Source organism: Coptis chinensis, chromosome 8, assembly GCF_015680905.1.
Source record: "Coptis chinensis isolate HL-2020 chromosome 8, ASM1568090v1, whole genome shotgun sequence".
Taxonomy (NCBI): domain Eukaryota; kingdom Viridiplantae; phylum Streptophyta; class Magnoliopsida; order Ranunculales; family Ranunculaceae; genus Coptis; species Coptis chinensis.
Window position 1 is genome coordinate 47,255,558 of NC_141463.1, and position 11,584 is coordinate 47,267,141.

An 11,584-nucleotide genomic window follows, 5' to 3' on the forward strand; every position below is an offset into this window, starting at 1 on the left:
TTTCCACGTAGTTCCTTTATGAAAAATAATGTGGTATTTATATAGGTAGAGTAGAGAGTCCTTGTGGCTCAAGTAATCTTGTTGCTTGAGTAATTGTGATAGAATATAACTGTCAACTGATAATGAATATGGACATAAATCAATGTACATTAGTGGCAAGCCATGTGGCTAAGGTTCAGCCTTAGACACATGAGTTAATGGGCCTGTACATTGATCCATGATATTGCAAATTGGGTTTTAGCCCTGTTGATTAAATGAATAAAATAAAGACCCCTACTAATGGACGTTTGCCACGTAGGTGGGGGTCGAAACAGTTTTTAATGGATATTGTTATCTATGAATTTGTTTAATGAATATTTATTAGAGGTTGTTAGTTATTAATGAATTTAATATTGTTTTTTTTATTTCTTTGTTTGTATTTTAATGATACTTCTAACAGTTATGGCTAGGCGGGCGGGCAACTCATCCAAGGGTAAGGGTGTGGTTAGTGAGGGTGAGGTGACCAAACCAATTGTTCCGTGCATAAGCAAATTCGTTGGTACCCCTCGATGGATGAGATCTTAATCGAGGTCTTGTTAGAAAAGACTTTAAATGGTTTAGGTAGGAAGTCGGACAATGGGTGGAAGCCCGAGACCTTAAAAAGAGTTCTTTGAGGCTGTGAATCAACGATTGAATATGTCAATAGGGAATGACAATGTACGTTCTAGGCTGAAAACAATGAAGAAAGATTACCTTGCTGCCAAGACGGCTGTCGAGGCTAGTGGTTTTGGTTTTTCGTACAACCTACAAACCAAATGTATTGATGCTGATCATGTGGCATGGGAAGAGTATTGCAAGGTAATATATTTTACTAACTTGTAACTACTTATTATTACAATATCTTCTAAGCAATTGATTATTGTTATAGGCCCATTCTACAGCGAGGCCTCTACGAAAGAAGATGTTTCCTCATTTTGAGGAAGCTTGTATTGTATTTGGGAGTGATGTGGCAACTGGGGAAGGGGGCAATGCAGGACACGATGATGAGGAAGTAGTGATTCTAGATGAAGAAGTTGGAGATGAAGGGGCAGAGAATACAGAGGAAGAGTCAAGTCAGCCACCAAGTCCACATCCTAATGCCAATGATGGTGATAGTTCACCTGGTGAAAGCTTTGTAGTTGGTGATTCTACACAAGCTGGTAGTCGGCGCATTACTACCCCTCCTTTAGTGAAGCACAAGAGGTCTCGTCTTGGTCTTGAGGCCATGCCTCCACCCCCAAATTTCAAGGAGTTGACCGAGGCAGTGCGTCAACTAACTAATGCCTTCACTCCTGTTGACCCTTCCACCTTGTTAATCGCTGCTTTAGAAGAACTTCCTAACATGGAACCTGATCTCATGTTGAGGGCCCTTGATTTGTTGGTAGAGAATGAGGCCTTGCTTAAGTTCTTTTTGGGGATACGTAATCCTCAGTTAAAGTATTCGTGGCTTATGAGAAAGCTTGAGCAGTCAGGGAAATAGATCGAGTAGTAGAATGTAGGCTGTTAACTTGTGTCTTTTGGATATTTTAGAATTATATTTTGATTTAGAATTCGCTATATGTATGATATTTTGAATTAGAATTAACTATATGTATGAATGTATGTCTTTTATATAGATTAACGTTGGTTATTGTGTTGTCTTTTATATAAGGCTTGATGTCTGGTTGTTTAAGAATACAGTTTATGTAGTTTTCTTTTGATACGAGGATAGGTTTCTACCAGCTCACTAGGAAACTCTTCTGACACGTGGATCGAGTGACGGTGCTTTTAGCACAAGAACTGGGAATCGTGTGAGTTGAGTTAGGAGCAATGATAGTAAACTTTTTGAAATAATTGTTTGTATATGTGACTTGGGGTTTTGATTTAAGTTGGTTTAATTCTTGGGTTTATGACTGAGGCATGAGGTTTTATATAAGCCTTGGATGTATTTTTATTGGATTTTCAGGTTAAAACAGGATGTGTGCATATGAAATGTCAGAAATACAAAGGAGACTCTGCCAAATTTTTTCTATAATGTGATGTTTTATAGTTGGTTTTAGTAAATAGAATATAGTTGGCTGGTCCATCACGTCTCAAGTTTTGAATATAGTGTGTAGTGTATGAGTGTTTGAATTAGAATTTGGTATATGTATGAATGTATGTGGCTTTTGGATACTAGAACTTGGTATTTTATCCGCTCTTGGATACTAGAACTTGGTAGTTTGTGTGGCTTTTGAATGCCATTGATGGTGACAGTCCACGTACATATGTTTAGTTTCAAATTTAACATTAGATTTGTGATACAGATATGGGGAGGCATTTTTGCTATGTAGTCCTCGAAGGCTTTACTCGTGGAGTTTACAAAGATTGGGAAGATTGTAAAACTCAAGTAAAAGGCTATAAAGATGCGGAGTTCTATGGATGCCCGTCCATAAAAGAAGCTGAAGAAAAGTTGGCTGCTCACCTTAGGCGTGGAATGTCTACTACATCTATTCTAAGTAGGTGCATTCGACCCGTCGAAGAGACCCAGACGATGATTGCAACTCCCCAAATTGCTATGAAACCTTCTGACATTCCAAATGCACCAATAGAGAAGATGGGACATAATGTGGTTGAGCAACATGATGATTGGGTGTACATCCGGTATTTGATAGTTGTGTTTTTAGTTGTTTTAATTGCTGTTATGATTAAGTTTCTTTTCGTGTTGTAGTCGAATGCGTTGTAATTTAAAGACTTTGAACCAAGTATTTAAGTTAGGGTGAACTAGTATTACCCCCCCCACTAGATGAGCCAATTAGGATTTCCCCATTAGATGGGAAATTAGGGTCTCCCCCCTAAATACACACAAAAAAAAAGTCAAAGTGGGTTGACCAAAAAAATTTTGTGTGTATTTAGGGGGGAGACCCTAATTTCCCATCTAGTGGGGGTGTAATACTAGTTAACCCCTTTAAGTTATCTTTGTTCGTGTAAGGTTGTACTTATATATTTTCATCTTTGTTGATGTAAGGATATTTTACTTTGTATTCGTCTTTGTTCATGCGTTGTAATTTATTAATTAAATCTACATTTGAACCAAGTCTTGTTCTTTGCGTCGTATTCGAATGTTTTGCATCAGTTTTGCAGGTGAGTGCTCTGTGTAGGTGAGTCGCATTGTTTTGTGTGAATACGTGTGTCTTGCTAGTGTGTGTAGTGTGTGTTGTTGGTGGTGTGTTTTATGTGTGCATCGAAGACTTGTTATGACTTAACACCTTGGGTACATTCTGGGGAAAATCTTTTGGTTCTCCATGAAGAAATCGGAGGAGACCCTTCAAAAATCTCTGCATTAACTCGGACAGATCAGGAAATATGTTCGCTTGTATCGAGAGTCGATCCTCCAAATTGTCGACTCTTGGAAGCCAAATTTTGAAGTCATGTCGCCATCCACGAAGCACGGTTGAGCTGTGAACAAGGGAAGCATGTATCATCAATTAATTTTGCAAGCTTTGGAACTCCTACGGGACAATGTGGAAAGCTTCGGTCATGGGTTATGTTATGCTCAAAATGTTCTACAAATTGTTCAGAGGTAAGAAAATCCCTCACTCGCTAACTGTGAAGGATAGTGTCCTTGTCCTTGTCCATACGATTGGTCATTATAAGTGACATTGCCATTGAGTGTGTGTGTGTTTGTGGTAGCGGTAGCCATAGCTGTAGTCATAGTGGTGGGGAGGTGGCTTAGAGTATTTTAGACCCCAATATGTTTCTTGATAGCTGCTACGGTCAAGTTTTTTGTTTGTAAAGGGTCTATTATATAGGTATTTCTGAAACAAGAAAGTGAATGGTCATATGGCCGGATATCAATTTAAGTGGGTTCGGTCGACATTTTCTTTTGAAGGCAGTCAGTTTAGTTAGTAATCACATAGTGACCGAAGCTTAAAGATGAAAATTCTTGTCAGATTTTTAATATCTGAAGGAGTTGTTGTTCGCTCATATAGTTTAAAGCCATTTTATAGTGATCAAAACTTTGTAAAGGCACGCTTGGTACCCCTAAAATCATTTAAGCAAAATGTACTTTTCAAACTTCAGCTGGTAAGAGCAGAAGCTGCAATCCAAAACCTATGGATTGTTCATTGGTACAAAGCCAAATTCAAGTTCCCGGCCTATACTTGCACAATGAAATCAGGGTGGTTGTGATGTTTTCGTGGTCAATGCCTCAATGGGGTTTATTGTGCATTTGTGTCTCTCGCAGAGAGGGCTTTGCTGCTCTTTGCCAAGTTCAAGTAGTACTCTGACGTTAGAATGGTAAGATATGGTGCAAATATTCCATTTAAAAGCGGTGCAAAGTGACTAACAAAACCTGGTTTTAAAGTGAGATTATTTAAACATCATTAAAACATTGACATCTTTAGCAGAAAATTAAAAATAAAACATACACGTAACTATGCAAATCAATATAACGTAACATAGTTACTTGATAGGGTCGAACAATGGTCAATAGGTCAAATATTTTCCATGTCACTCACCCACTTAAATGAACCCAAATATGGCCACTTGAGAGATCTCCATAAAGCGATATATAGATGTGAGAGCACAAGCTAGTTTATTGAGAACCCGTAAGTCACACAACGAACAAGCAGCCTCCTAGGATGACAAATCAATTACAAAGGCCGGGTTGATGGAGCAAATTAATATTACAAAAGATTCTTCGGACTATTTGTGGTACTCAACAGAGTGAGTAGTTCGACGCCCATCAACACTCTCACTTTATCAGTTTTAGTTGGTCATCTTTACCTCTAATCCAAAGTCTCCTCTTCGTTCGGTGTCAAAAAACAAAGACACCACACACACTCACCTACACTTCACACAAATCAGCACACACTTCACACACACAGAAGCACACACACACACACACACTCGCCTACACTTCACCACAAACATCACACACACTTCACACAAAGAAGACACACCACACAGCTAAAGCCACACACTTCACAATGGCAGCAGCACACACTTCACACACAGCAGACACACTTCACACACTCGCCTACACTTCACACACAGCAACACACACACTTCACACACACAGAAGACACCACACACCACACACTCGCCTACACTTCACACAAAGCAGCAAAGACACACTTCACACACACAGCAACACACTACACACACACACACTCACCTACACTCACACACAACAACAACACACACTTCAACAAATACGAAGTCATCGCCATGAATACTCCCACTGCAGGGAATGAATACTCCATTGAAGGGAGGGAGGGGGTAGTATCATCAACCACACCAGAAGGTTCACCAAGTCCACCAACGTTTTCAGCACTCTCAACTTGTGTATCACCAAAGCTTTCACCAAGTACACTCGCAGCTTGTGGAGTGTCACCAACAACCGCCCAAAGCTTTCACAAACATTCGGAGTATGAAGTGAGTAGTCATTCCCAAAAATTACACAAGCTTCAGCAAAATAGGTAAACATCCTCCCTTTTAGGTGTCTCGCTGCGGGATGTGCCTATAACAATAAACAATTTCTAACAAGCACGCTATGGTTATAAACATAGTAATAATTTGTTACAAGATAGCCAAGTAAATTACCCTGAAATACGCATCCCATGCTTGACGATCAGCGTCAATACACTTGGTTTGTTGGTTGTATGAAAAACCAAACTCAGTACTCTCGAGAAGTTCTTTGACAGCTATGTAATCTCTCTTCAACGTTTTCATCCTAGAACGTACATTACCATCCCCAACTGACGAGTTCAATCGTTGATTCAACTCCCTAGTCATCATGGACAAGGTCTCACTCTCCCATCCATTATTTGACGTTCTGCCTGTACCATTTACAGTATGATCCAACAACAATTCAATTAGGATCTTATCCATCGTGGGAGACCAACCGGTATGCTGATGATTTGCCATAACTACGAGAAAAAAAAAGTTAAATGTGAACTAAAATAATTGTCCAAGAAGTCTGGAATCTACAATAAACCCTTAAAACAAATCAAATGAGGGAACAAAATTGTCGACACTCATTCAAATTAAAAAATAATAATAAAAAAAAATAGTCCAACGTTAGATTAGGTTTGTATACTATTGGAAAACGACATTTTTGTTTGTTTTTTGGTCGATAATATATCAACAAAGAGACAAGTTCCAAAAGAGACAAGTAAACAATTGATCAAATAAGAACACACACTAAAGAGAAACTCTTCTCTCGACAAAACACAACTCTATCAATTAATCAACCAAGAACAACAAATTCATTCAAAAACAGCAAAGAATACAATACAAAAGAAACATAAATTTTCAAATGAAGAAAAAAATGAGTGAAACCTGGATAATTTCTCACCTTGATTGAAGAAAGAGATGAACCAAATCTCCTTGTGAAATATGTTAATTCAATCACAGTAAAATCCAAGGAGAGAGAGTTGAGGCGGCTAACTTTCACTTCACAGAGAGAGAGAGAGTGAGAGAAGCTAATGAAGGAAAACTAGGGTTGAATTCATTGAACAGTTGATTTGCCGAATGTTGGGTTTGCCAAATTTGTGTTATCAAGCAGAGGAAAATCTGACAAATGAAATTTGCCAATCGTTTGCCATTGACAAAACAAGCAGCGGCAAATCAATATTTTCTCGCTAGTTAGTTTGCCAGTAAATTTTGAAGTGGGAAAATATTTTCCCATTACATATTTGCCCCTAAAGTGGGAAAATTTAACAAGCACGCCCTTATAGTTCACGAAAGAGAGAGAAGGCCCAAAAACCATATATTTGATTGTATGACTTACAAGAAGGGCATGATCTAAATTGTTAGGACCGGCCACTCTTACATATGTCTATCCCAAAGTAACTTATTAGTAGGTAATTCATTATTCAAAACTTCTAAGGGCGAGTTATTGTTCAAAACACATGCTCGAAGGGGTTATGCTTTGGCTTAAGGCACTAGATATTGGTGGAACTATAGTCCAGAATTCCTTACAAGAGTTGAAGACCCAGGTGCTAGTTACTAAAAAGTGGATAGATCCTACTCTAGTGTCAAGCAAAAGTGAATTTGTTTGTGTGGAAACTCAACCTCATATACAAGATTAGATTCTTTCTTTGGCAAGGTCATAATGAAGTCATTCTGATTGCCGACTTCTTGCCAATGAGACACTTTCGGACTAATCCTACTTTTTATTTATGTGGAGAAGAAGAAATCCAATGTCGTCATTTGTTTGTGAATTGCCCTTTCTCTCGAACTTTATGGTTTAGTGTTCATATGCATACTTTGGTTGAAGATGTTCCTTCCATATCACTCAAGACATGGCCGATTATTCTTCACAGTCAGCCCATAACTTTGCATCATGAAAAACTTGGCACATTTGGCTTATGAGAAACGAAGTTCGCTTTAATGGACAACAATCGAATCTGATACGCCAACATGTAAAGGCTAAAAGACAAGTTACAGACACGCACATTGCGCATCAGCACATGCCATCACAAAAATGAAAAACAATCTAAATTTTAGGAGAAAATTGTGGAAACTGATATCTGACCTTTGACATGTGTTAGGATTTCGCCACACACACAAAAACACACTTTTCAAGTACCTTACTCATGTGAGCATTGAAATACACTTCGAGCAAAGGTTTCATCCCACACCTAAAAACTAGAACACTTGGATTACTTCATTGGAATTTTACTACACTAGGGAACTTGTGAGAAGGATTTGATTGTGATTATTTTTATTACCCTACTACGTTGCTTGAACTCCAATTTACTAAAGCTTAAAAATTCCAATTTTTGCCTAATACAAGAGAGATAGAGAGAAATAAGGGTGGAGAGTTAAATCTATTAATGTAAAATTAGCTCCATAGTTTAAAAAGACTTCATCACTGCTGTCTCTAACTTGTTTTGGGTTCATATACAAACCCAAAACATATTAGAGCGTCAATCCCTAACAACATGCACCTATCTCTAAGTTCATCCTGCTATTTCCATCTCTGAAATACCGTTTCAATTCCTGGTTCTATTTTACACCAGTCGTTCAAATCTCAAAGTCTGATGTTACCAAAGGGTCACATGCGCGACTTGCCCCAGTGTCACCTGGGTCACGCACGCAACCTTGTCTAAAGTTCCAAACTCCAAACTTGGTCGATCACTATCATTTTGTGACAAGATGTAAAATAAAGTCTATCCCTCTAAGCAATGTGATAAGCACCCAAAACTGTAATATGAAATCCCATAGAGACATATCATTTTGGTTAATTATGTGTTTAATAATTATGAATTAATTGTATTTTCGTGCTTTTACAGGTTTTCGCAATAAACGTAAAAATGATGATAAAACCAGTATTTAAGTATGGAATAGTGTGTCTATATTCCGATTTAGCCCATGTGAAGCTCCATGAAGTTTGACCAAAGCCCGGGACTCAAACAAGACATTTCCAGGTCAGAACATGATTAACATGCCAAAAAACATCAAACTTCCGACAATCATATCTTTTGAACCTGAACTCCAACTTCAACAAGTGAACCATCAGAGCAATCAGTGCAATGAGCTCTATCCAATGCCGAATTTTGCAGAAAACCAACTGTTGGACCCGCCACTGGTGAGAGTACGTGGGGCCACTATACGGACCCACAGAATTTGGTTGCTCATGACCAAGTTCACACGTCAAGCTTGTAGGAACCATTATTTCAGAATTCAAATTTCTACAAATCGTGAAAACCACGCGTAGCGGAATTAATGGTTCTCACGATTTTGGATAAGAAAACATACCTTTTAAAATCGGCTAAGATGTAATCTCTGAGAATCCAATATGAAATCAAATCAACAATCAACCCCTTGATCTTTTGTTGTATTCCTTTCAATAGAGTAGACGTTGTGTGGGCAACGATCTTTCAATAGAGTGGACGTTGTGTCGGCAACGATCTACCAACCCCCTTCTTTCTCACAAAGCTAGATCCAATTTTGGATCTATCTTTCCTTGCCTCTCTTTTCAATCCAGTGAATATTGAATTTTGGCCAGGAGAGAAGAGATTCTATTTATAGGCTACAACAAGGACCATGAGGAGAAATTAGGGTTGGGCCTCCTGACGGGCTTGGGCTTCCCATGTCCACCCAGAACACATGACTCAAGTCCGTCAACAAATGGCTTATTCCACTAAAGGCCATTGTTGTACTACCGCCCTAATCCCAAATTACGTGTCAGCATTTATGGGCTCCATATTATATACTTGTGGATCTCCCGTGTTTAAGATATCGAATGTTCGTTGATTAAGTCAAGTTTCTGATAACTACATTAATCAACTCCTTATGTCCTTGAGTAGTACCACTCAACCTCATTGTCATGTCGGAATAAATCCACCTGTAGGGTTTACATGACAATCTTTTTGAGCTCCTCAAGGGGACATCATCAACCCGACTTCCTACGGGTCACAGATTCTTTCTATAATCAACAACACACCTTACATACAATGTCATTACCCAATCCATCGAGTTTGTTGATTCACAAATAAATCTTACTCATTGATAATTTAAAGCAATGTACAATGCACATAAGTGCCCATTATTATATCCGGATTAAGAGGACAAACATCCATAATAACAGAAGCGTTTGTTCTCTTATATAGTCAGTATAAAGATAAACAACCTCACTTGGTCCTGTTCAATACACACAAAGTGTACTAATGTAATCCTATAGTCAAGATAGACTAATACCAGATTATACTACAACCGTACCAATGGTTTGTCCAAATCTATCTAGGTTGTGAACGATTACTTATACTTTATAAGGTACTGATGATATGATCTTCTGTGTGTTCACACCATATCATCTACAACATAAAGTATTAGACACATACATATAACTAGTAACATATATAATATGCATAACATTTGCCCATTTGATTCTCATTCAAAATATAAAGAATTAGAGTTAATACAAAAGTAATGTTTATAGTATATAACCCTATCAAAGCTATCATCATGTGTGCCCACGTGAATCAAATTCTCAAATTCAACCTTCATTATCAAATCAAGCTCTCAAGTCAAATATTCATTATTGCACTAAGACTTTTGTGCACACTTAACTCTCACTTAAGACTTTTGTGCCCACTTAAGTCTTGATTAGGTAGAAAGCAAAATTCTTGGTTAGGAAAAAAAAAATCAAAACTATGCTTTTAATGATATGGTTGTGTTTTGATTAGGAAAATCAAATAGAGAATTGAATGAGATGCTTGATTCACGTGGGTGGGGAGAAAAAAGAAGCATTCCCTTATGCTTAAAAAGGAAGAGCCTTCAAGGACTCACAATTTTTACTTTCTTTTTTTTTTTTTTTTTCTTTTTTCCTTTTACTCCATTAGAGAAGTTTTACTTTCTTTCCAAGCTTTCATGTTTTTCTAGTTTTTTTTGTAAGTCTAAACCTTGTAATAGCTTTCATTCCCAATTACTAATAAAATATTTTCTTTGTAAATTAGAATCTTCTATTCTCTTTTTATAATTCTTCTACTTAAATCCTTGTAGATTCTTACGATCATGAGCTAAAACCCTCCCTGATAGAGGGTTAATGACGCTCATGTGAAAATCAAACTCCGTTTTAGGAGACCTAGATCATTGCTTATGAACATAGGTTGTATTTGACATCTTGTCACAAAATGACAGTGATCGACCAAGATTGGAGTCTGGAGCTCTAAATAAGGTAGCGTGCGCGTCCCAGATGACACTGGAGCTAGTTGCGCGCACGACCCTCTAGTAAAACTAGGCTCTGAAAATTGAGCGATTGGTGCAGAATAGAACCAGGAATTAAAATGGTATTTCAGAGATGAAATGTCAGTTCAATTTCTCATGCTAGCAAGATGTGTTTAGAGATAGGTGTATATTGTTAGAGATCGTCGCCCTAATCCATTTTGGGTTTGTCTATGAACCCAAAACAGATTAGAGACAACATGATGCAATATTCTTAGTGATGGAACTAGGTTTATTTGAGCTGATTTAACTCTCCACCCTTCTTTCTCTCTATCTCTCTTGTATTAAGTAAATCAGATTTTTGTTAAGTTTTAGTAATTTGAACTTCAAGCAACGTAGTAGGGTAGTAAAAATTATCACAATCAAATCTTTCTCACAAGTTCCCTAGTGTAGTAAATTCTAGTAAACTGTGAACAATATGTTCTAGCATTTAGGTTTGGACAAAACCCTTACTCAAAGTGTATTCCAACGTGCACGTGAGTGAGGTACTTGAATTAGTCGTGTTAGAGTGTGTATGTGATTGAAATCATATATATACCAAAGAACGAAGAATACAATGATTCAGGTCTCCTAAAATAAAGCTTGCTGATCTTCACATGAGCTTCATTAACCCTCCGCCAAGGAGGGTTTTAGCTCATGTTCCTAAATTTGTGAAATCAATGAGATAAAATCAGAAATAGGCAAGGAGGAAAGAAAAGGAGAATTTCTTAATTATATTAGAAGAAATATTTTATTAGAAGTTTATAGTTGAAGATGTTACACAACTTAAGTTACAAGAAATCTAGGAAAACTAGAACGATGGAAGTTTAGCTTGAAAGAAAATAAAGAACTCAACAATGGAGTTCAAAATGAAAAACTGGCAATGGAGTTA

General features: G+C 37.6%; 1 protein-coding gene and 1 long non-coding RNA gene across 3 annotated transcripts; one reads left to right on the plus strand and one right to left on the minus strand.

Annotated features, from left to right (window-relative positions):
- The first annotated feature begins 695 nt into the window (after positions 1 to 695).
- On the plus strand, positions 696 to 1,839 carry LOC147481707 (uncharacterized). Of its 2 annotated transcripts, none has more exons than XM_086579902.1 (2): positions 696 to 837; positions 908 to 1,839. In XM_086579902.1, the coding sequence occupies exons 1-2, from the start codon at positions 718 to 720 to the stop codon at positions 1,496 to 1,498; spliced, it is 711 nt and encodes a 236-aa protein (XP_086436028.1). In that variant the 5' UTR covers positions 696 to 717; the 3' UTR covers positions 1,499 to 1,839. The 2 variants fall into 2 exon arrangements, with proteins under 2 accessions (XP_086436028.1, XP_086436029.1); XM_086579903.1 differs by having other exon boundaries at positions 921 to 1,839.
- Positions 1,840 to 5,213: 3,374 nt separating this feature from the next.
- Positions 5,214 to 6,651, minus strand: LOC147481708 (uncharacterized). Its single transcript, XR_015205740.1, has 3 exons — positions 6,338 to 6,651; positions 5,584 to 5,909; positions 5,214 to 5,500 (listed from the first exon to the last, which is right to left on the minus strand). It is a non-coding gene; the product is annotated as an uncharacterized LOC147481708 (long non-coding RNA).
- Between the last annotated feature and the right edge of the window lie 4,933 nt (positions 6,652 to 11,584).

Bases quoted from the DNA above. Each gene is read 5' to 3' on its own strand.
- LOC147481707 (XM_086579902.1), top strand. From the start codon at position 718: ATGAAGAAAGATTACCTTGCTGCCAAGACGGCTGTCGAGGCTAGTGGT. The intron at 838-907 runs GTAATATATTTT...TTATTGTTATAG, and splicing joins CATGGGAAGAGTATTGCAAG to GCCCATTCTACAGCGAGGCC.